This window comes from Parus major, chromosome 19, assembly GCF_001522545.3.
Source record: "Parus major isolate Abel chromosome 19, Parus_major1.1, whole genome shotgun sequence".
Taxonomy (NCBI): domain Eukaryota; kingdom Metazoa; phylum Chordata; class Aves; order Passeriformes; family Paridae; genus Parus; species Parus major.
Window position 1 is genome coordinate 6,678,018 of NC_031787.1, and position 22,065 is coordinate 6,700,082.

A 22,065-nucleotide genomic window follows, 5' to 3' on the forward strand; every position below is an offset into this window, starting at 1 on the left:
GGGCCGGGTGGGCCGTTCGGTTCGGCTGGGCTCGGCTCGGCTGGGCTCGGCTCGGCTCGGCTCGGCTCGGGCAGCTCCGGGTCAGGGCTGGGACCCTCCGCTGGGAGTGGGACCCCCAAGGCCGCACTCCCCGTGTTGGCAGCTGGACATTCCCTGCACACACGTGCTGGCCAGAGCCAGGGCACATCGCGGGGGTTTTGGGGGTTGGGGATCCCCTGGTGGTGTTGGTAGTTTGGGGATCTGCTGTGCAAAGAGTAGGGGACCCCCTTGTTTGTTCACCGACATCTGGAGCTCTCCTGCTCATCCTCTGGTGATCCCCTGAGGAGACACGTGTTGACCAGGGAGTCACCAGATGTCCAGAGACCCCCAGGTGGTGGTGATGGACTGGGGAACTCCTTGTGGGATGATGGTTTATGACCCCCTAAGTACTGTCTGTGAGGTGGGTCTCCAAACGCAGGGGCTGTCAAAGGCAGGAATGGGACATCTGAGCAAAGGAATGTCCCCTCTGCCATCAGCATCATGGAAACAGCGGAGGGCAGCTGGCTCTGGGCAGCCTTTCCTTCTCCATGCACTCACCAGTACCTCGTGAGCAGGGATTGTCTCTGATCCAGGGATTGACACCCAGCAGGCCGGTGCCCAGCGGTGCAGCTGGCAGGCTGAGGAGGTTGGAATGGCCGTGCTTGCCCAGCACCTGGCAAGGAGATTTGGTTTGGGTCAGAGGCTGGGTTGTTACAGGAGTGAAATTTTACCTAAGTGCAGGTACTCGTAACCAAATAGCTGTAACCAAACCTATTGCTAATGCATGGAAAATTACAGTGGAAAGTGGGTCTCGGTTTTCCAGCTGTTTGAATGCTGCCCTGGTGCCTTATAGCTGTGGTGTCACCAGCCCAAAATGTGATGTCTTGTTAATATTTCACTTGTCCCTTTGTCCCTTCAAAGACGATGTGACATCATGAAAAATCGTATAGTAGTACTGGTGAGACACAGTCCTTCTGATTTTATGTGCCCTGATGAACTCCTCTCAATGATCTTTCCCTCATCCCCTGTGGCCGGTGGGTGCAGGATGGTGCTGCAGGGGCAGCTATGAAAAAATAGAAATGGTTATGGGAAAAGGTGATAACTGGCTGGTGGTGTGACTGTCACCAGCCTGGCTGTGACACGGCCGGAGGGTTCCTGCTATGCTGTTATCTCTGGTGGAGGCAGAGGGGAAATGATAAGGCCCAGATGGTGCTATTCATGGTTCTAAAGGAGCAGTGCAAGTGTGAGTCCCTTTGAAGTTTACTGGTGACCCTGCTGAGATCAATACCCTGGGCTGGTGAAGAGCAGGGAGAGAATTGGGCAGAAACCTGAGGGAAAAGGACTTTGAAAATAAAAAGGCTCTTCTTTACAAGCTTGGAGAGAAAAAGTTCCCTCCCAGTCCCAGGATCCAGGTCCTGGACTAGCCCCTAAACACATACAGAAGGGCTGTGATTGAAATCCCTTTCCTTGTGTTTTGCTGGTGTTGTTTGAAATCAACTCCAGCCGCTTTCAGAAGTGCTGTTCTGTGTTTCTGTGGTTACACGTGGATCCCAGTCCTGCTGGAAAGTGTCAGAACAGGTACCCCAGGACCTGGTTGGATGAGCAGGGGTGCCCTGAGGCCTCCCCCAACACTGACACAACAGACCTGGCACTGCCTCTGTGACAGGGACAAGGACCTTGCCAGTTGCCCGATGTGATTCAGCAGGACTCATCTTCTGGGGCCACAGACGATGAGGAGGGTCAAAGGTACCAGCTTGCCCTCAGCAATCCGGATATTAACAGGATTGCAACATCAGCTGGAGGAATTTGAAGGGTCAAATTCCATGCGGTTGTTTTAGACCTCCAGTGAATCTGTAGCAGCATTTTGGGAGGCTGACAGCTTAACACAGATCTGTTTAAAGGAGTTAATGTGTGACCAGCCACAATCCAGCTGGAGCAGGAGGATGGCCTGTCCACCTGGAGCTGGTTTCAGCAGCTTGGACACTATGAGGTTCTCAGAGATGCTGATGTGACAGAAGAAAAAAACTGAGAGGAGAAGGATTGCAGTTGACTTGCATCATGTGCAAAGCAGAATTAGCCCTTTTTTCCCCTACATATTCCCAGCAGGATGGCTATCCCAGGCTTTCTCTGGATATGGATGTCCATAATCTGAAACACAGCCAACATCTTGCTGCTAAAATACACCCCACACATGTAATCACGATTAAGAACTGCCCAATAGGGAGAATGTCAGGACACAATGGGTTTATGTCAAACATAACTGTTTGAAGTTTGAACTGTTTGAAGTGTGTCCCTTTCCTTTAAAGGACCTTGCTGCTGGCTGATGTCCACATACTGTGGAAAATCCACTGCCCTCAGCGCAATGTGGAGTTCAGAATGCAGCTGAATTAAAACTGAAGCCTTTTGCAATCAAATTAGTTCTTATGTAAGTGTCATGCCATAGGATCATGGTCAGAGCCATCAGTGGATACTTCAGGGTAACTCTGCTCTTTAAGTGCCACATTCCAGACGGTTTTTGAACATTTCCAGGGATGATGGCTCCACCACAACCCTGGGCAGCCTCTTCCAGGGCTCAGTCACCCTTCTGGTGAAGAACCTTTCCCAAATATCCAACCTGTTGCAGCTGGAGGCTGTTTCCTCTTGTCCTATCTCTTGGTACCTGGGAGGACAGACTGACCCACACCTGGCTGCAATGTCTCTCCAGGGAGTTGTGGAACTCCATAAGGTCCTTCTGAACCTCCTTTTTTTTCCTGGCTGAGCTCTCTTTGCTCCTTCCCGGAGCGCGGTGTCCCCGGCAGATGGCACCAGAGCCCCGCGGGTCCGAGGTCCCTCCAGGAGCTCCCGCAAAACCGAGCGGGATCGGGGGGAAGACACGGATCCTCTTTTCCATCCGTTCTTGTCTCCGACCCTCGGGCTCGGCACTTTTAGCCCTGCCTCATTTCGTCAGTGTTTGTATTTTTCAAGACCCTAATGAGCACCGGGTGTCTTTTAAGCATTCAGGGAAATCCCAAAATGTGGCAGTCGTTTGCCAAATATACGCCAAGTACTTGGCAAATACTTTGGGGGAAAAAAAAAATACTTGCTAAGTACTCCAGTGAAAAATATAGTATGTATTAGTCAACCTGGGGGTAATATTTAAAAAACTCAGTATTTATAAAAATAAATAGGAGTAAGAAAAATGCAGATAGGCATTGGCTTTATATGGACAAGAAACTGATTATTAAAAACCTTGGGATGCTGTTCTGACTCTTTAATTCCAGTGTCTCAAGTTGGTTCTTAAATGGGCCTCCTTAGTCTGTAATTCTGCTGCAGAACCAGCACCTGGACAAACACTCACCCACCAGATTTTAAGCACTCTTGAGGTGTAACTTTGGCTCAGTCCCACCTCACCTTGTGAAATTTCTTGTTAAGAATAGTTGTTTCCTCATTTTATTTTATTGTTCCTTAAGAGAGAAATGCTTTTGACTTGTTCTGTGTTTCAGAGCATCTTTCTCCTGCTTTGTTCACTAAAAGCAGGGCCACACATACTAACTGCAGCCATAAATATTATTTTTACAGCAGAATATTTATCTTGCTGCATGGGTTGGTTGAGTTCAGGGTTGCAGACTTAAAAAACAGCTTCTCTGCCCTGAAGAATCCAGATACTTAATTAAGGCAGATAAGGAAGGATGAATAAAAAACAAGACAAAACTTCTCCTGCTTTGAACCACCTCTGGGGAGCAAGCCTTGGCAAGAGAAAAGAGAGATTGTAAAGCTGTAATAATAATAATAATGATAATTAATTGTATTTATAGAGCATCCCCTAATGGCTCTGGCTACACAACGATTTTAAGTACAATTGAAAGCAACAACAGTAACGAGAAGCCAAATAAGGAAGGTTTGTAAAAATAAAGATGCTTATTGCAGTAGATGTAAGATTTCAGTGTGCTGTTTTGGGGCTCTTCTGCAGCATGGACACATGGACATCAGTTGGGAGCAACTGAGGATCCTGCAGTGAATTCTGCAGGCTTGCAGATTGCAGGCTTTGATTACAAAGAGCAAATACATTTTACAGCCTGGTTTGCATGCCACTGTCTCTGCTTTATTTCCTTTCTGTATCCCAGCCAGCCAGACGGTGTAACTCAATGCAGTCCAATTTATATTTATGCTTCTGGATTGGCTTTCAGGTTTTTCTGCCTGCATTTGGTAGGGGTAAATATGTATTTATGTTCGATTTTGGAAATAAAGAAGGGAACAAATCTGTGGGTTTTGGGGAGGCTGGATCTACCCTCACGGAGCCAGCAGGAAGTCACAGAATGGTTTGGGTTGGAAGGGACCTGATGGAAGGAGCAGCTGAGGGAGCTGGGGGTGTTCAGCCTGGAGGAAAGGAGGTTCAGGGGTGACCTTATCACTCTCTACAACACCCTGAAAGGAGGCTGCAGCCAGGTGAGGGTCAGCCTCTTCACCCAGGAAACAGCGACAAGAGGACAGTCTGAAACTGCACCAGGGGAGGTTTAGGATGGACATTAGGACGAAGTTCTTGACAGAAAAAGTGATCGGACACTGGAATGGGCTGCCCAGGAGTCACCATCCCTGGAGGTGCTTAAGGAAAGACTGGATGTGGCACTCAGTGCCATGGTCTGTTTGACAAGGACTTGGACTCGTGACCTCAAAGGTCTTTTCTCATCCTAGCTGGTTCTGTGTGATCCTGCATGTGTGATCACAGGCCTCCCACGGGCTGGCACTGGAGCAGGCTGCTCAGAGCCACATCCAGCCTGGCCTCGGACACTCCACGGACGGGGCACCCACAGCTCCTCCGAGCAAGTTGAGCCAGCGCCTCACCCTCTCAAGGAAGAATTTCTCCCCGACACCCCAGCGAACCGTGTGCCGGGTCAGCGTGCAGCCCTCGCCCGCCGTACCGTGGACCCGCTCGCCGCTCCGTGTCCGGGCTCGGCGGCGGCGGCGGCTCTGAGGGGGTGGGGGGGGCCGGGCCGGGGCGGCGCTGCCCGAGGCGGGGGCGGGCACGGGGCCGCGCGGCGCGGCAGCGCCCCCTGGCGGGGCGGGGCGTGCGCGGCCGGCGGGCGCGGAGCGGAGCGGAGCGGGCGCGCAGCGGGAGCGGAGCGGGATGGCGGGCGCGCTCACCGACGTGCTGGGAGAGGTGCTGGTGGCCGCCGACGGCGAGGAGGTGGCCGTGTCGGCGCTGGCCGCCCGCGGGGTCTCCCTGGTGGGGCTTTACTTCGGCTGCAGCCTCGGCGGCCCCTGCGCGCAGCTCGGCGCCAGCCTGGCCGCCTTCTATGGGCGCTTCAGGGGGGAGGCGGCGGCGGCCGGCGGGCAGCGCCTCGAGATCGTCTTCGTGTCGGCGGAGCAGGAGCAGCAGCAGTGGCAGGAGGCGGTGCGGGCCATGCCCTGGCTGGCGCTGCCCTTCGCCGACAAGCACCGCAAGGTGAGACCCGTGGCCGGGAGGGGGGCGGCGAGGCGCGCCCCGGGCTTTGTCTGGGGGCCGCGGGGCTCGGCCGGGGCTCGGCGCCTTCCAGAAAGTTCCCGGGGGAGCCGGGGAGGTGGCGTCTGCTGCCGTCCCGCGGGGCGACGCCGTCTCGGCCGGTTCCTGCGGGGCCTGGGAGCCGCGGCGCCGGGGGAGCCCCGCGGGACGGGAGCCCCGGGCTGGGCATCGTGGTGTGTGCGGGCGGCCGGAGCGGGACTGCGGGCGAGGTGTGAGGGGAGCAGCTCCTCCGAGCCCAGACACGGGCACGGCGTCACTCCGGTGGGCACCCCAGGAAAGCAGACCTTGGTATGGGTAGCGGACACGGTGCCCATGGGTTCCTGCGTGGGTTTGGGCACAGAAAGGAGCCGTGGCCTCTGCCGGCCGTGGGAGGACACGGGCTGTTTGAGGAGCGAGTGAGCCCGGCTCGACTGGAGCTGCTGGCGAAGCTGCCCGGCCAGTTTGTGGGATGGGGTTTGTTCCTCTCGTTTGGTGCGTTCGATACTCTGCGAGTTACAGCTTCTCATCCGTAGAGTTTAATCTGAAGTGTAATGGACAGAAAGCACGCTAACCCCGGGATGGGGCAGGCTGTGAGGAAAAAGAAGGCACAGGCTCAGCCTCCGCTTCCCAGCGAGCTTGCAACGCTTAAAAGAAAGAAAGAAAAAAATACTCTTTACAAATCTAATCTCTGGAAGCAATTGAGTAAGAATTGAAAAGATGGTGTCCCGCAGTGCCATTTCTAAGCATCTTTCTGGCTAGTGCTTGAGACAGCAGGTGTGGAAGCAGTGGGCAGACTCTGGCTCGGCTTTGGTTGGGATTGGGATAATGCTGGTACCTGCAGGGCTGGGGATGGCTGAGCCCCTCAGGCATCCCCCGTGTCTGGACACCTCGAGGCTGTGTTGGGATCCGAGGGATGACATCTTCCAGGATGGGTCTCTGAGCCTTGCTCTGTTCCTCAGGTAAAGGAATTGTTTAAGGAAAAGTTTGCTGTTGTCTGGCAGCACTGTGTGATGTCCCTGCTGCTGAGAAGAGATGTAGCTTTGAAATACGGATTTGCCTTTTTTTACCTCGTTTGCCACCGTTTTTTGTCACTAAGCCCCCAGTTCTGCAAAACCTCAGGTATTTAATGCTGTGCACCTGGATGATAATGCTGCCCAAGGCCCCCAGTTTGCCACTTTGAAGTCCAGACACTTGTAGCTGGGAGCTCATCCAAGTGGTTGGGATCTGAGCAGTTTCATTAATCAGAGGAGCTGCAATAGAAGCTTCATCCTTGAGAGAAACTAACTTTAACTCAGGTTTCTTTTAAACCAAACCCTCTTCCTACAGGGACGTGAAAACATTGTGGTTCCAATTAGTACCTGACCATTTCCCTACAGAACATTTCAGATTATTTAGATGGTGGGACTTCTGCTTGCCATATTTGCTTTAAAAATTCCACTGCAATGTAGTTAAATGGTTGGGAAATCATTGAAGTGGAAGGTGGCATTAATTTTACATGCTGGCCAATGTTTCCATCTATTAGATGGCAAGAAAACATTAAATAAAAAGATTATGGGGTCTTAAACTCTATTCCAAGAAGCCCTGAGTTAAATTCAGGATTATTTTTGTGTAAAGTAATTGAAGCTCATGCTGTATATTTTCAAAACTAAGCAGATGTGATGTGGCTTTGGAGGAAGCTTAATCTACGGATAACAGAGAACCTATTTGTAAGTTGTAAGGGCAATTATGTCAGAATATCAGATTTCTAAACAGGAGATTTATAACCTGTAGCTCAGGCAGTTAGGAGTTTCTTTGTATAACAGGCTGATTTTTTAAATAGTTGGGTTAATGACATGACTCCCTAGAAAAGCACAAACTTTCTATTTTTCAAAAACATGCCAGCAAAAGCTGGGGATGTCGAGCATATGTTCAGTACCTCATGGGCTTAATTTGTTTTAAAACAAAAGCATTAGAGGAATGTAGGCAATGCTTTTGAGTTATGGTTCCTTTGCACTAAGGGATCCTCCTAAACCCCAGTGAATTATATAGATTTATGGGAAGAAAAGGATTTTATAGATGCAGGGTAGAGACAGCAGGAGAGGTGGGAACACTGAGATCTCTGTCCCTGAGCTGTCAGCTCCCTATCCTTGCGGGTTACAGGGCTTGTTTGGGAGAAGTTCTGCCCAGCAGGGTTGAATGTGGGTGATGTCCACGCTCAAAGAACTCCAAAAGTCCTTTCTAGCCAACTTTTCCCATTGTGGGTTGGTTACTGAGGCCATAAAAGCTTTGTGGAGAGATGATGGGTTCCTATCCCATATACAAGCATCACTTTTGTTGCTCAGTGTTACTGAAAAATATGACTTTTAAAGCCATTTATCACTGTCCTTCTCTGGAGTACCCTGCATTTTTCTACATCTCTCCTTCTTCCAAACCCTGGGCACCAGACATTGATAGCTCTTAAAACCCAGGCTCCTTTCTGGGTTTGCAGTACAATTCTCACAGTCCTAAAAGTAAATGTGCATCTCACTCTGATGGTTATTGGGGAAAGTAGATGGAATTGTCAAAGCAAACAGCCACTCTTTGTTGAATGCCTCAGTAACTCAATAATGCCAGGGTGCAGTTACCAGGGACAACCAGTTCAATTGGAGTAACTTCAGCACACAGCAATTTTTGCCTCCAAACCAGTAATAAAAGAAAGCAGTACAAGTCAGCAAACATCTGGCCGTGGGGAAAGCCTTTGATTAATGAGGAAGATGGCATTATGCCTCCGTCTGAGCTGCAGCCAGACCTATTATTGGGTGGGTTTTTTTCAAGGACAGAATCAGAATGTGCCAAATGAGATTGGAGGAGGCCTTTAACTCGTGGTGCACGTCCCTCAGTTAAGCTGTTCAGCCCCAGATTTGGGCAGCCCCAGGTAGCTTTTGGTAACTGATTTGTCTTGTGATAATGCCTGGCATGGCTGAGCAGAGCAATGGGGAGAAGATGTGACTCCATGTCTTCGTTTCGGTTGTGGTTGTGGTTTAACATCACCCCGTTGTTGTCTGTTTGCGTGGACATCTGCTGGAGTCTGGAGGGTTGATTTAATAACAGCTTTAATATCCTGATTGCTGCTGAGAGCCTCAGTATAAACAGCCCCCATCCTCCTACATGCCCTGATATCCCCCAGCACCCACAGTGGGGTATCTCCCTTCCTGCTCTTGGAAGGATCCCAGACTTCTGGAGAGCTCCACATCATTCCTGCTGCAGAGTCCACCTACACTCGGGGTGAATTTGGGTGCTTTTCAAGGCCTTATGGCACACAGGCTGTTGGAGGAGCTGTGCTGCTCTGGGACATCTTGGTTATCTCTGCTAAAAAATAATAAACCATCCACATTCTCCATTGAGTAGATCCTCTCACGTGGTTCTGCACAGGAGTGGGAGAAAGGAAAATTGGGGTGCTGGAGGAGAAAAAGCTCTACAGAGAGAGCAGCAGTTTATCTCTTGCTGTTGTTTATTTGCCTTTGCTTTTTTTACTTGTTACTTTCTTTGCCCAGTCGTCTTCCTCATTCCTTTTAATCTTGAATTTTCTCCTGACTTTTCCTTGGTGCATCCACACAGTGCAGCGCTGGCAGTGGGGCTGGGCTTTGCCTCTCTTGTGTTTTGTGTTTTTCTGCTGTATTTATGCATCTGGTTGAGTGTTGTGCAGATTCTTCTTGGGAAAGCTGAGATCCTTCTGTTCTGGATTTAAATAAATGCAAAACATGTTGATTGTTTTTCTGTGATTATTCAGTCAAGTATCTGAAAACAATTTGAGGATCTCCTTTTGCTCACACTGCTAAATTCCCTTTGGTTGGGACAGAGTGTTTTCCCTTTATCTGAAAAGGTCATGCCATGGGAGCCTCTCCTAATAAGACACCAGGTACTAATTTTGTAGGCAGACTTTATACAAGAAATGGTAAGGAGAATATAGAAATGTCATTAAATTAGACTATCCACATTTTTTTTATGCAGGAAAAATCTTCAAACCCTTGATTATAGTTTAAGGTACACCCTGATTTTCAGGGACTCCAAACTTTTCTGTTTGAAATTGCCATCTGCTGAGATCTGGGAGGCAAGTGGTCAGCACAGATGTGGGATTTGTCTTACAGAAGATTTTGTAAATCACTTGAAGCAGCTTTTGAATTTCATCATATAAAAATATCTAAGTAATCACTTTCAGCTGTATTCCTGACTTTATATTTCTGGGGTGGGAATGCATATGAAATCTTTGGCTTGCCGAGCTGTAGATTTGAAAAATATGGTCTTTTCATGACATCAGGCTATTGAGTAAGAAGCAAGGCATTAGCAGCACCAACGGATTCTTTGTTTGCTTTGAAACTTTGATGGTTCTGAAATGTAAGAATGGGAGATGTATGAAGGGAGCAGAGGGAAGCCTGTGTGCTGTTTTTCATTGTGGCATCTTAATCCAGATGTTGAAATGAAAACGTTTGTTTAAAAATGCACGGTTGACAATTTCATTCGTTACTCTATGGTTGCAGGACTGAGCAAAGGAACTTTACTTTGTAATGTAATCAGTGCATAGTTCTTCTCCAAAAATGCATTCTTTAGAGGCTGAACACGTAACAGCTTTACAAAAGAAAGTGCAGAACAATGGAGAGTTTTTCCCTGCAATTTTGGAGATGTTCAACAGTGAACTCCAATTATGAGTGAGGAATAAGCTATTCAGTATTTCCACATTGTGCAGATGACATCGAAGCCAAAACATTTTGACTTGTTGTTGCTGATGCCTTTTTTTCTAAATTATTTTTTTGTGTGTTTTACACAGCTTTGCAGTCACCCTCCTTACAATTAGCAGTGCTCTCTTGTGCCAAGACCCTAATCCTTCTGTGAAATCCACGTAAGTGTCAGTCGTCTGCAAGTCTGGGGACCGTGTCCTGGTCCTGCAAGACTTGCAGAAACACCACTGATGTCTGTGGAGGTTGGATTTCCCCCCATATCCAAACTGTTGCCTGCCTGAGCACTTTCCCTGGGGTAGAATTAGTATTTTAAAAGTCTTGCTGACGTGTCGTCTGCGATGGTGTTTATTACATCCTTCAGTGGGTAATTGCCCATGTTTTAGGACTTTCTCCGAAAGTCCTTGGGCATCTTTCCATTATCAAATCCTCCTGGCTCCAGGGTGGGGACAAACAGTTTGCTGTTCACATGATTAGTTCTTGAACAGGAGAGGCTCTGTGCACATCTCATCTCAAAAACTGACATCAGGTTTGCGTGGCCTTTGCATGGTGGCTTCTTCAAGCGGTTCAATAACGTTTAATTTGAAATGCAGTAGCTGTCTCCTTGTTCACTGCTCAATCCTCATGTATTGTTGCCCACAGGTATTGCTTAATACTAGAAAGTTTGGGTGAAATTCATGTTGAGTTCATTGCTGGCAGGTTCAGGTTTTGGGAAAGTCCAGGATGGTTTGGAGTTTTTTTATCCTTTCTCATGGACAAACTTTTAGTGTTTCAAAGCAGCACTTGGTGGGGTGAGTGTGTGGGACTGGGGTAAGGTTTCGCTTCTGAATTTCATCTGGGTAAAGCTCTCTGTTTTGCATTCCTGTTTTTTCAGCCACGTTCCCAGCATGGAAGTTGGAGCATGGTTTTAATCTAAATCATATCAGAAAATACTGCAATTTTTGGTGACTGCACCACAGGGACTCTTGTCCCAGCCCTCCTCCCCAGCAATCCAGATTCAACATAGTGATTGCCTCTTCCTTATTGCTAGAGTTTGATGTTAAATGTATCAATCTAGGGAAACTAAGAGGGCATGGGAAGTTGTGGTACAGCAGGCTGAACTCTGAATTCAGCAAAACAAATTTGAGCAGCGCTTTCCTGAGCATTTGTTTGACGAGAAGCTCATTGGTGTGTGTGGATTGCTTCCTCCTCTTTCCCCTCCCCATTTTTTATCAGGGAAACAAGTTCCAAGCAAAATATTCCAAAGTGATATTTAATTACTCTTTAAAATGCAACTATTTGTCTTATCAGCCATGTGGATTTCTATTTTCTGCTTTGATTTGACAGTTAGTAGTTTGTAATTTTTGAAAAGCTTACACGCTCCAGGAATCTGTGATTTTTATGCTTTTGAAAATCGAGATGTTGAATTAACTGCAGCTTTGAACTATTCACGGATAATTTCAGGCCCCCCGCTTTCAGCAAATAACAAGCTGGCTCCTGAGCTTTCAGGCTGGGTTGAATACTGAATAATCACGACTTTATAGCTGCGTGTGCTCTCTAAACTGGTTCCATGGCACATCACAGCGTAATGCACAGTAGGTTTGAAATGTTGTTGTAGACAGATCACTTTGTGCCATCTCCAGATAATAAGGGTTGGAAAGGAGGGAGTAGTGCCAGCCTGGGGAGGATGCTTGGATTCATTACAAACTTGGGCTTTGGGCACATCAATTCCTTTCTGTTCCTGAGGTGGGAGCCCAGATGGGGGACTTGGGGGTGTTGTGGGGAGAGGGCTTTCTCCAGAACTGCCTTGATGTCCCTCTGCAGAGCAGCTTCCTCTGTGCTGGCAAGAACTGCTGCTTCTCAGCTGATGCTCTGTAGGCAAAAACCACAATCAGAGTTAAATCTATAGGTTGTAAATTAAAGACAGGGTCAGTGGAGAAACTTGGAGTGGGGTGAGTTGACAAGCAGACAGACCTGTTAAATTCTCTCATGGGAAAGTGAATTGTATGACTATTTCAGATTACAACATGAGTATCTTGTCTCATAGCTGATCATATTTTCATCATCTCAGTTTTCCAAGGAAAATGCAGTGTCTTATTGATTTGGCATAGAGTACACACAAGTAATGGAAGGGTGGAACTAAAAAGATGCAGGAGTGTTTTCTGCCTATTCTCACGTCTGTCTTTCAGCACTGTGAACAGTTGCAACCAACAATTAGTATGTAAAGAATTTGCAGTCTTTATTTAGTGTGAGTGACTGCTCAGTGACATCAGGGTGGTAGCTGAGCATCTGTAATCTGATCAAACCCATGCTGGGGCTCACCAAGGCCCTCTGGCCTAAAAACAAAGGGATGGGAGCCCTCAACCAGACACAGGGCAGTGTGGGGGTGCTGCCTGTGTGGGGAGAGCCCAAACACCACAGAGAATCTGGTTCCTAAAGGATGCATTCCTAATGATAGGTGCTGTTCCAGCTCTGGAGACCAGGAGCAAATCCTCACCACAGCTGAGGTGATGAGGAAAAGGCAGCAGGGGTACCCTGGGACAATTCTTGGGTGCATCTCTAGGCAGACATGGCACTGTAGCAGCAGGGAGGCGTGAGCCATTCATTGCTGGGTGGTTTTTGCAGCATTGAAATCTGTCCTGTCCAGCCAAGGAGAGAAGCTCCAGGGTCCTCCAGCAAAATTTTGTCTGTCTTTGCAACTGTGGCTAAATCCAGCCTGACTTTAAAATATTTTAGTGGAGAAAATGTGCAAAAGTCCCTATTTAAAATGAATTTGGCATGAGGAACCAGATTTTAGTTGCATGTCTGAGGTATAAAAGATAGCTGGTGGTATCCTCAGCTGTGGGCTGAGACCCCATGGAGTGGGTGGCAGCTGGTACAAGGGGTCAAATCCCACCAGGAGGGATCTCAGCAAGGCTGGGCTTTGACAGCTGATAAAGGAACATTCTTTCACGTTTCAGGGCAAGGATTTAAAAATCCTTTAAAAATCTGGGTAAGAATTAAGTAATATTTGCAGAAGAGAGTATAAGGTGACTGAAACAAATTGCAACTGCACGAGCGAGCCAGAGAGAGAAATTCTAGTTCTCCCTTGTTCCCAAGAGATTTCCACTGGAGAGATGAAGTCATAGCTATGACTTCATTAGTGTTAACTCAGGATGCTGACAAATGAGCCTGTTTGATTTGTGTCAAGCTGATGGGGATGCTGCTCAGGCTCTCTCTGTGTGCCCTGGTAGTCACTGCCCTTGGCCATGACGGTGGCAGAAGCAGGCACTGCTTCCCCAGCCAAGCTGATCTGGCTCAGCATTTGCTTTTGAACTGCCACAGGTTCATCCTTTGTTCCAGCTCTGAGCTGGCTCTGATAAATCCTGCTGGGCAGAAGGCAGCAGCCCAGGGATGGGCGAGCAGCAGCCTTGTAGTAGCCAAAATGTCTCCATCAACACACGAGCCTGTGCCTGGCATGGGGAGCATTAATGGTACCCAGCAATTCCAGCCTGGCTTCCTGAGTAAACAGAGGGGTGGAGGATCTCACCCTCATGACTCTCAGCATTGCTGTAGGATTCCCTTCTGGAAAAAGTGTGAAATTTATTGTAATACACACTGAGGATCTTATGGCGGATCTGAGCTGCAAATCCTCTAAACCTGAGCCTGCAACTTCATTGACAGGGCCTCTCACTTCACTCAGCTCCAAGCTTATGGTTTCACTGCTCCAATATTTTTCCATACATGGAAGCATTCCTGCCCCAGCCTGGGCTAATCCTGACATGCCACTGCATCTGGATGTTAGCTCATTTCTCGCAGCTGACACTGTGCAAAGGCAGATGTCTGAACTTAGTTTTGTTTAAATAGATGTAATTCAGCCAGCAAAAGTCTCACTCCATAGGTGAGCATGGAGGGGGGAAAAAAAAAGAAAGGAAAAAAGGTGCTTTTCCATTTTATGAAGCTCCCAGGGCTGTTGGGTGGATGAATTGGTCACCAGGAATGCCATGCTTTGGAAATGTATACTTTAATTTGCAGAAGGGTAACAAAACACGTATTTGTTGTCTCTAAACCCATCTCCTTGCTGTGGCCCTGTCAGTGGAGAGGGGCCCTAACCCATCCCATCAGAGGATGCTCCAGGTTGCTCTGCTGGCTCTTCAAAGTCTCTGGGCTGTTTGATGTGTGTTTAGCAGCTCGGTGGAGCTGGGACTGCAGCACTCCTGCAGCTGAACCGAACCCCTCAGCCACACCAGAGAAAGATGCTTGTGCTGCTGAACTGCTGCTTGAGCTGGGGGCCTGTCTATAATCCCTTCCTCACTGGGGCGGGCTGTAGAATTTAATTAAATGTCTGTGAGGTGCTCTGCGAGCCTCTGCTGAAAGGCCCTGCGTGAGGGCAGTGCCTTTGAATAAAAGCTAGAGACCTTGCCTGGAAGGGGTTGGAGCTGAAGCAGTGAGACCCAAGCTGTTGAATCTGAACAGATGTTGGTTCTCCCCCACTTGGGTAGTTCAAAAGGATTATTCTGCCTCTCCCAAAATAAAAGAGAAACACAGGGATTTTAGTAGTGTTGCCAGGGATCTCAGCTCCATCCCCTCGTGCTCGCCGCTTGTTGAAAGGTTGCACGCTGGGCTGGAGCTGTGTGTGGAGTGTTTTGGTTGTGGGCTGTGCCCTTGTGTTTGCAGTTCAGCATCCACTTGCCTGGTCCTCACTGGGGGTCCCAGTTTGTCCACTCTTTGCTTGGCTGCTGCTGTTTTGTGCAGGAATACGACAAGCTGAACTGAGCCAGGAGAAAACAGGTTTCAAATGAACCAAGCTGTGTGATGGCGTGGGAAGGAGATGACAATTTCCAGATCTGCTGTCAGATCTGTGAAGCAAATGAAACTTCCTTTGTGTGACTGTTCCAGCCCCTGAGAACCAAGAGAGTCCAAGAGCTGTTGGGGTCTGTGGTGTCCTCAGCCCCACTAAGGGACTGCTGTCCCTCTGTCTGCCCTTCCAAGTGCAGCTCAGGGTCTGAGCAACAGCAGCACCCTGATCCTTGTGCACAGTCTTGGGTCTGCTGGGATTTTCAGCATCAGACGGGTCACCAGAACATTAGAAATGTTCTTCCCCTTCATATTTTTCTGACTACTGTTCTGTCGCTCTCAGAACAAATCAAAGGGCACCAGGCTACAAATCCTGCCTTGCAAGTACTGCCTGGGTGTTTGACTTGCAGGATTGCTCCTCTTTTATCAGCTGATATCTGGTGTTTTAAGAGGGCAGGGAGCTGTGCTTATTTGCTTCTGAGAGGCTGATGACTCTCCAAGCTTTTTTAGGATGCTGCTCCCTTTTTGATTCAAGTTTGTGGCCGTAGAACAGAGGTCCCTGTGCTGTTACATTACAGGCTGCTTCTAATGAGCTCTTCCCTGTAATCTCTGCTTGGAAATTTGCAAATAGCTGTGTGCTTAGGGAAATCCTGCTGGCTTCACATCATGGGCAGGGAAGCAGAGGTGAAATGGTCTGGGGGCTGGATGAATGACCAGAGTGGGGCTCTGCCTCTGCCACAGCTGTGATTTCCAGGTCCCAGCACTCCAGGCTCCCAGGAAAAGCCCCACCATCTCACACAGCACTTGAACATGACCCCGAGACTGTGCTCTGCTTCCCTCAGCCATTGCCCCCTGCTGCTGCTGTGCCATGTCCTTCCAAAATCGCTTCGTTCCAGGGTTAGAAAAGACCCATTTTTATGTCCTAAAGCGCTGGATTTCACAGATAGAGAAGGGGAAAGGTCTTAATGCCTGCAGCTTGATCTGCTAATCTGAAAGCATGGGAAGTTGTTCCTAGGGAGATTTGCTGCCCGACTTTCTCAATGCAACTTTGCACAAATAGGGTTTGTTCCTACAATGAGCCATAGCAGCTGGATGTCTCCCACCAAGACTGCTGATATTTAGGTCTTTGATTTTGGTGGAGACACACAGCAATAAATCAAATGAGTCGGGGAGTTTCAGAGAGTAGTACAGATGGTGGGAAACTGAGGGTAGGGACTACTTAAGTGCTAACGTATGGCACAGCTCCATTCCTTCCTTTCTTAAAGGATTGGAAAATGCTGTGGGCTGCTGTTACAGGGATTTTGCCTCCTCCTTGTCATAAGAGACCTGCAGACCACCTCTATTGCAGTATTTTCAAGAAAGGATTTTTCTGTGTGTGCTCCTGCCTGTAGCACAGCAATGCCCTCGGTGCCTGTTTTCATCCCAGCCTGATCCCGGTTTTGCTGCATGCTTGGTTTTCTGCTTTTCTCTCTGGGAAAAGCAACTGTTAAATGAGATTTCTTCTATCTTTGCTTTTTTCCTCAATAGGTCTGACCCGGTTTTGCTTTTGTTAAACTGTGAAGATTCAAGTGAAACTATTTCATTCCTTTGTCACCTTCTGTCTGTATTAATTCGCTGTGTCCTGACTGATGGTTTAATTATTGTGTGTGACAGAAGCATCCAGGGCCGATAGGTGTTTATCTCTTAGGTGGTGCACAAAATAGATGTTTGTCACCCTGGTGGCTCCCAGGATGAGTTTTTTGTCTAGAGAGGCAGTTTTCAAACCAGTTAATTGTCGCGTTGTGAAGCAGAAGAGTAGGTGGCTGTCCCTGCCTTTCCCTGCCTTTCCCTGTAGGCATGTCCCTGCTGCTGCGTGGGACCAGGGGCTCTTCAGGTAGAAAGATGGGGATGTGGTAGGCTGGGAGGAGCCTCCTAGGTTGGGAAGAGATGTTTTTGAGAGGGATGGTGAGTGTGGGAGAAGCAGGTGAATGTAGGGATGGATAGAGGGAGAGAAGCATGAGGACCAGGTTGGAGCAAGGAGCGGTGCCTCACCAGAAAAGTCACTTTGCTTCAGACAGCCCAGATTTGCAGGATGTGCTCAATTTTAAAAATGAAACTCCCTCTGAGCCCTGCATGTTTTGTGTTGTTCTTTGGCTCGGGATGACTGAGCAGTGGCCTTGTGTTGAGCCACATCCAGATCCTGGTTTGATGTTTGTCCTCACAAGGATTTGCTGCAGGCTTTGCTGCTGAAAAAGTGGAGTCATCTGCATAAACCCCAATAAGTCTCTAGGTTAAGAGGCCACCAAATACCACCTCTGTCTGTGGCCATCCCTCTAATTATGAAAATAATCACCGCAGGCAGAGCTTAGGGCCCTGCTGGCGGCTCAGGGTCTGTTGTGCTGGGCTCTGTTCAGAGAACTGCATTTGAAGGAGATGGTCCTTTACCCTGCAGTTGGTTATGCAGGGCTGTTTGTTACATCTCCCCCACAGTGACAGGCCAGGCTTGATGCCTCCTGCCTTGTGGACACACAGGTTTGGGATCTGGAAGGGGAAGTGCAGACTTCCCTCACCTCCCTTCTGTCTTCATGGCTCTGCTTTCTCAGGCTTGAAACTAGAAATGGGATTTACCCCTGGCAGGTGGCTTTAAGTTCCCTAAAAGTGGTGGCTGCCACCACTCTGGCTGAGTGCATCTTCATCTGTTTCCTGTCCTCCTGAGAGCAGGGATTATCCAGAACAAATCCTGTTACCCAGCTGCCTCCTCAACCAAGGAGTCACAGGATGGGAGCGTCCCATGGAACATAAATCTGTTAGCAGATGACATCACAGGTGAAGGCTTTTAGGGTTTCTTTGCCAGAAAGTGGCAGTGTTGATTGCCAGGCTTAGTAGTGAAGAATTTGAAGTTGTGATTCATCCTTCAATCTATGTCTTAAGTATGTAGTGGTAAAGCTTAGGAAAATCTCTGTATGTATGAAGTGTTTCCTCCTAGGGAGCTGAGAACCCCTTAGGTGCAGCAATTACAATTTTACTTAATTGGGATTGAAATACCAAACGCTCAGAACATGCCAGCTCGTGTCTGTTGTGGGGAAAACTCAATTGCTCAAGAAAAAGGGCTTTTCATCCTGTCTGGATAAAAATCTATTGAGAAGAAAAATACCTGACATTTTTTGGTCATCTGCTCAGACTTCTGTCTGGGTCCATGGAGGTGGTTCTTGGTGGGGAAAGCCATTTGTGAGAGGCAGCTTCCAGAAAGGAAAAGGGTTCTTTGCTCATTCTCAGACTTGTGGTATTTAGTTTGGTATTTTACTTTGTAATTACTCCAGTAATTAGCACAGCTACAGATTTTGTCTTCCCTCTGCTGCTCTGTGTGTGCTTCTTGCACAGCATTTGCTGGCCCTGAGGATAAACCTGCCTTGTGCAAAAGCACAGGCTGGCCCTGGGGAGGCTTTGGTGAATTTAAGGGAATCAGGATCCATGTGGATGTTGGCTCTGACCCTCTGCAGTCAATGAGACTGTGCCTGGCCCTGAGCTGCTCCTGCACAAGTTAGTGCTTTGCCTGTGTCCACCTACAGCTGCTTAGTGACATAAAAATGAGGGGCAAACAAGCTGTACCTGTGTTTTCCTTCAGCTCTTAACTCCACTCATCCTTTCAGTAGCTGAAGATGCATCAGTGTTGGTGCTGTGGGTTCATGGCCAGAGTGATGCTGAGAACATGAACCTTGTAAAAAGAAATGAAACCTCTTCTGTAGCTGAGCAGATTGGATGTTGTGTCACAGAGATAGAAAAGTCCTACCTGATATGAGCTTGGGCAAACACTTTTCATGCCATTTTGTTGTTTTTTTCTCCACCATTACTCACAGCATTTGCCTTGTCCAGAGCTTCAAGCTACGTGAACCGGTGTGTAATTGCCCTGGAGGGTACATCACACTGCCACAGAGCTGCCAGACACCTTCTGATTTCAAAGTGCCATTTACTCACACATTTTCTTGTTTGTGCTGGTGAAAGCAGCTCCCAACAGAGAAATGGATATTGGTGTGAGCAGCTCCTGCTGCTGTGCCAAGCCTGTTCAGTTCCTCGGGTGAGTGAGCAGCCTCATTCCAGCTTCCCTGCTAAGAGCCACTGAAGGACACCACAGGGTTCTTCCCTGCTTGCTTAGCTAAATGTTACTAAAGAAAATAAGTTGATAATCAAGTCCAGGCCTTTTTGCAGGAATTGCCATGCTCTTCTCCCACCCTGCTGTCCTTCCCCTCACAGTGAGCAGAGGACCCCCGTGGTGTTGGAAGAGCCGTGTTGACTTGGTGGGGTGCAAAGATCCTGCAGGCACCATCCAAAGAAAAATACAAAATCCCAATGGTCTGGTTGCTGTCCCTCCACTCTCCTGCCTGTGGCATCCCATCCAAGCCCATTTTCTGCTCAGTTAGGAGCTCTCCTTCATTCTGTTTATGCTCTAAAAGATGTAGGAGGCAGGTGATTTTTCTGCAGAGGATTTAATTTCATTGGAGAGAAGTGGCAGTTTGTAAAACAGTCCATGGGATTAGTGTCACCTCAGCTCCTACATGATATTCCCACCCCCTTCTTGAGTATAATTTCTTTGAAAGCTGAAATTTCCATTGCTGTTGATGCTCTGCCAGGCACTCCAGTAGGGCATACTTTCCCTTGGATGCAATTCAAGAAAACATCATTCCTTTTCTTTTATCGTTTTTCATCAAAGGAGAGGAGCACCTTCCCTTCAGTGCTCTGCTCCCTGCAGCACTGGCCAGAGCAGCCATGGGTGTTCATTGGTCCAGCCATACTGGAAATGTGACATGGAAATCATGGTGCCATGGGAGCTGAAGCATTTGTGTCCTCAAGAAAATAGACCTCAGCTGGGTTGTTGGGGGAAAACCCTTTTCCTAGAGAGAATACAGAGGTTCAGTGGATTTTCAGAGAAAATGTAACGAGCTTCACTGGCAGGAGAACCAGCCGAGCAAGTCAGCAGTGGATTTGAGATGCTGGCTTTGTGGCTTTTGTCTAGCAGAGCCTGAGCAGCATTTGATGTGTAGACATGTTTTCAGACATTTCGCATGGAGAAGGTGTTGGCAGGTCTGTTGTTAACACCCTCGCCTTTAGGCCAAACTATTGAAAATTCAAGTTCAGCTTGAATCTCATTTCAATGGCTTGGAAGGCTGCAATCTGATGGGCTGCAAAAACCTCATCCAACTCTAGCCCTTATTAGGAGCTTAATCTGAAGTACAGCCAAAGCCCAATAAGAGAAAAAAAAAAGGCAGTAAAATGGAACAAGAAATGTGTATCCAATTTACAGTATTCCTCTGCAACCTTAATTCATCCCCTTTTATACATTACAATGCCATTCCTAATTACAGGATCACATATGGTTTTTTTTCCATGGCACCCCTGCCCTTGCTGCTCCTGGAGGGCAGCTGAGGCAACCCAGTGAAGGATGGGGTTCCATGTGTGGGACCTTGGAGGCAAGGGAGTGAGGCAAGTGATGGAAAAAGAGAGAGTAAAGTGCTGGTTAAGGAGACAGGAATTCGTGCTCTGCTGCTGCTGCAGGGCTCGGGGATGGTGCTGGGTAAATTGCTTTTCATGCACAATGAGGGACTTGATTTCCCAGGTCCCCAGGGTGAGTGAGGGTTGGGTTGCAGAAGTGCTCCTGCTGCAGATGATCTCATGGGAAGTTGTACGTCAAACATTTAAAATGCCGCTCCGTGCTATTTATTTTTTTAAAAGGGAGCTGGAGGCTGATTCTGGAATTGAATGCCTAGAGTTTCTCTGTGACTCTTTTCTTCATCTGTAAACCCGAGGTGTTGTGAACGTAGTTCTCTAGGATTTTATGAAAATAAAGTCAGAATCCTTTTAGAAGAATCCCAGGCTGCAGTGGCAAGATGCCTTCATTTTTGCCTTGGAGCAGCACATGAAAAGTGTGAAGAGAACTGATGCTGTGCATGCACAGCCTGCTGAAACCCAGAACTGAGTAATTCCTCTCTTGTTGAGCATCTATTCTTGGTTCTAACTGCGTCAGGACTGTGTGCACACATGGTATGTGGCCATGCTGTAAAGCCCCCTGCAAGTGATCCAGATTAAAGCTACAGATACAGCATATTTCCAGCACATCCTCCTCGCTTTTCAGGGCTTGGCAACTGTGCTGTTTTCTTATTGCAGCCCTTCGGGTGCAGTATGGGATAAATTACAGCGCTGGGTGAAGCAGGAGGGTACAGGCATCACTCTCCAGCAAACAGTAACTAGGAGGAGGCTGAACACCTCAGTCCTGAAGATGGTAATTCCTTTGCATTTCTGACCTGTAGCATAAAGTGGGAGGTTTTTGGATCACCCAGGAAGTGTGTAGTTTAGGCTGCTAATGCCAGATGCCTGCTTTTGGCTTATCTGAACATGGGCTGTGTTTGATCTTTAGTCTGGACCAGTGCTGTGTGTTGGAGCCTCACTTGTGGAATAACTCCTTGTGTCCACTGAAGATGGAGGTCGAGGAACTATTTTCTTCTGTGGTTTTATGGAACTCTATATGGTTGTCTGTCTCCAAGGAAGAAATGAGTCACGATGGCTTTGCAGCTATGCAGCTGATGGAGAGGCACATAGCTGTGGATGCTGCCTCAGAGATGCTCCAGCAAGAGGGGTAGAGAGCCAAGAGGCAGCCGGCGTTCCTCCCCCTGCTTCAGTACCCTTTGGACTTCTTTCCAGCTTATTTTCTTCCTCCCAAAATGTGGATTAGGAGCTGCAAAGCTCTCTGCAGGAGGAGCAGCAAGAAGAGCCCCATGAGAGGTGCTGTTGGGAGGAAGTGCAGCACTCAGCCCTGCTCCTCCAGGGCTGTGCAAGGGTTTCAGCAGAGCTCGCTTCCGTCAGCAGATGTTGTCAGGCGTGCACAGGCAAAACCTTGCTCTAATTCAGTAATTATAAAAGTTCCTGGCAGAAGCTGTGTATGACTCAGCTGCAGAAAAATTACTTAAGGGAAAAAAGAAAGTTTACAGAATTAGGTTGACTTCAGCACAAGAAGAGAAGCTGGGGCTTTCTGTAAATCCACTTGCTCGTCCAGCTTTAGCCCACCATGTCTTTTCCTGGAGAGAGATGAGAGGGGAGAAGCAGAGCAAGGAAAGCCCAGGAGCTCATCCTCCCCTGGCCACAGCTCCCTGAGGCAGACAGAAGAGGAGGGAT

The 22,065-nt window shown here is 48.3% G+C and overlaps 1 protein-coding gene across 1 annotated transcript in view; it reads left to right on the plus strand.

Moving 5' to 3' along the window:
- The first annotated feature begins 5,071 nt into the window (after positions 1–5,071).
- The window catches only part of NXN (nucleoredoxin), a 46,552-nt gene continuing 29,558 nt past the window's right edge, over positions 5,072–22,065 (plus strand). Inside the window, exon 1 of the mRNA XM_015646938.3 lies at positions 5,072–5,440. Within this exon, the coding sequence (XP_015502424.1) occupies positions 5,123–5,440 (318 nt within the window). The 5' untranslated portion in view covers positions 5,072–5,122. The remainder of the gene's footprint in view (positions 5,441–22,065) is intronic.